At 54.4% G+C, this 2,434-nt stretch overlaps 2 protein-coding genes and 1 pseudogene across 2 annotated transcripts in view; 2 read left to right on the forward strand and 1 right to left on the reverse strand.

The window, feature by feature from the left end:
* ACA1_300360 (uncharacterized protein) overlaps positions 1-413 on the forward strand; it is a gene marked incomplete at both ends in the record, with an annotated part of 2,008 nt that extends 1,595 nt beyond the window's left edge. The window contains 2 exons of the mRNA XM_004340424.1: positions 121-265; positions 355-413. Coding sequence (XP_004340472.1) covers positions 121-265; positions 355-413 — 204 coding nt within the window. The remainder of the gene's footprint in view (positions 1-120; positions 266-354) is intronic.
* A 102-nt stretch (positions 414-515) lies between these two features.
* Positions 516-2,147, reverse strand: ACA1_300470 (metallophosphoesterase; the record flags this gene model as incomplete). The annotated part of the gene is made up of 8 exons (XM_004340425.1): positions 516-626; positions 730-818; positions 889-1,003; positions 1,078-1,160; positions 1,244-1,393; positions 1,590-1,706; positions 1,815-1,870; positions 2,005-2,147. The coding sequence occupies 8 exons, from the start codon at positions 2,145-2,147 to the stop codon at positions 516-518; spliced, it is 864 nt and encodes a 287-aa protein (XP_004340473.1).
* Positions 1,438-2,434, forward strand: part of ACA1_300480 — a 2,714-nt pseudogene continuing 1,717 nt past the window's right edge.

A 2,434-nucleotide genomic window follows, 5' to 3' on the forward strand; every position in this document is an offset into this window, starting at 1 on the left:
TCTTGTAGGACATGATCAAGTCGCCGCTCATCTTCTGGGGCGTACGGTCACACAGTACGTTTCTCTCTCCCTCTCTCTCTCTCTCTCTTTCTCTCTTGTCGCTTTCGTTCTTTCTAGAAGAGGAAGACGGTTGACGTTGCAATGCAGCACAAAAGTCACCAGACGGTGATCAATGGGGTCATGGTGGCCTCCAATCAGAGGGGCTACTTCATGGCGCCTCCCGAAAAGGCCGGCTTCTCCCCCGAGTTTGTGGTCACCATCGACCGTACGTACCACCAGCTGCCCGCCCATCCAAGACGTGTGCATAACAAACAAAAAAGCAAACATAAACCATTGTTGTGATGTGGCAAACAGATGATCGCCAGAGTTACATCATGCGAAACGACCCAGCTAAGACCAACCAGCAGGACTGATGGTGCATGCTGACAAATGGGAAAAAAGTTGTGTAAATCACAATAACTATTGTGCATCATCACAATATCACTATTTCCCTATGCTAGGTGTACAGTTCTACTTTAGTAATCACTCACCATCCTGTGTTTAAGGGAAAAGACCAGTTCTTGTGTGTTGGCCGGGCGTTGAGACGCCGCAGGAGGCGGAGGCGGCGGTGGAGCGGCTTCGGCAGGCTGCAGGTGCGGGTGCGTATGCGTGTGCGTGCGTGTGCGGGTGCGTGTGGTGGATGTGAGTACAGCAAACCCAATCAAATGCGGGCGCTGCATGGAGGCGCACCTTCTTGGCCTCCTCCTCGGCGAGCTTGGCGAGCTCGTCTCGCTTGTTCCTGTCCGGATCGTTTCTCATGGTGTACCTCTTGCCATCATCTGTAGTGTTCGGTTGGTCGTTCGTTGAGAAAATCACGACCAGTGCTTGCTGGCAGGCAGACAGGCGTACGGTCGATGGTGACCACAAACTCGGGGTAGAAGCCGGTTTCTTCGGCCATCGAGATGTAGCCCAGCTGATTGGAGGCCACCATGACTCCGTTGATCACCTTCTGGTAACTCGCGTGCTGTGATCACAACATGATGCAAGCTAAATTTTTCCATATATGTTCACCATAGAGAGAAGGAAAGAGAGACGCACCGTATGGCCGTAGCCCCAGAAGATGATTGGCGACTTGATCATCTTCTCGAGATCAGTACTGAATCCCCGCCCGCCCCACACCACTGCGCCCCACAATATTACTGCTAATTAGTCTACCAATATAATAATAATGAAAATAAATAATAATGAGAGTTGAGGCTCGAACTATTGTTGGAGGGGAGGTGGTGGGTGAGCACGACGACGGCCTCGCCCGCCTTCTTGGCCTTCTTGATGGCAGCCTTCAGCCAGGCCACCTCCTCCGCCCAGCTGTTCGTGTCCGTGGCTTTCAGTTTCCGCTTCAGCGGAGCTCCCGCAGCTGCACGCCGTGAAGCCAGCTCCACATGCGTTACATACCGCGACATGCGGCGTGTGCGTGTGCGTGTACGTGTGCGTGTGCGTGTGTATGTGTGTGTGTGTGTGTAAGTGTGTGTGTGTGCGTGTTGTGTCGTGTCGTGTCGTCGTGTGCGTGTGCGTGTATCGTGTGGTTGCATGTGGGAGAGAAGGGCAAGTACATGTGGTGCTGGGCACCCCGATCATGGCATAGTCGTTCATGGTGCTCTCTACCTGAGAGAATTCCTTCTCCGGGCAGTGGTGCCACAGGGTGGTCCCCAGAACGCGCACCTTGTGCCCTGTGTGTTGTTCAGTCCCAAGTCAGTCACACGACACACGACACGCTACACGCGCGACACGACACGACACGACACGACAAACAAGATATACTTGTGTGATCGGCGAACCGTTATCTTCGGGCAGGACGGAGCTCATTTGCAAGAAGTGCAGGTTGTCGAAGGTGCTGCAAAACTCTGCGATTTCCCAGCACTGTGTCTCTACGAGCGTGTGCGGTTAGTGCGTGCTGTCTCGTGTCGTGTCGTTGGTCGTGTCGTGTATCGTGTGTCGTGCGTTGTTGTGAGAAACTACGGAAGGTACCGGTCGGAGCTGTAGTATTCGTGGTTGCCGGTGACGACGAACACCCGCTCGAATCGCGCCGCCTGCGTCTTGAGGAATTCCAAGTAGTCCTTCTTCCGCGGCTGGCCAGTGTCCTGTTCACCCATCACCCAATCCATCACCATTCCCTGACATTAGCCCCTTTCATTCCTGCGTGTGTCTTGTGCCTGCGTGTGCGTGTGTCGTTGTGTGTGTCGTTGTGTGTGTCGTGTGTCGTGTGGCGTGTGGCGTGCTTCGTGGAAGAGCGCGGACCCCGAGCAGTGCCTGGCGACCACAATAAAAAGCAGATATCCAAATAAGATAAAAATAAGTGACGGAATAAAATGGGGGAGGGGTGGAGGGGTGGGGTACGAGGTAGGGGGCGCGGGGCTCGAAGGTGGGCAGGTGCGCGAGGGTGTTGGGGAACTCGAGG

This window comes from Acanthamoeba castellanii (genome assembly GCF_000313135.1).
Source record: "Acanthamoeba castellanii str. Neff unplaced genomic scaffold scf7180000083092, whole genome shotgun sequence".
Taxonomy (NCBI): Eukaryota; Discosea; order Longamoebia; family Acanthamoebidae; genus Acanthamoeba; species Acanthamoeba castellanii.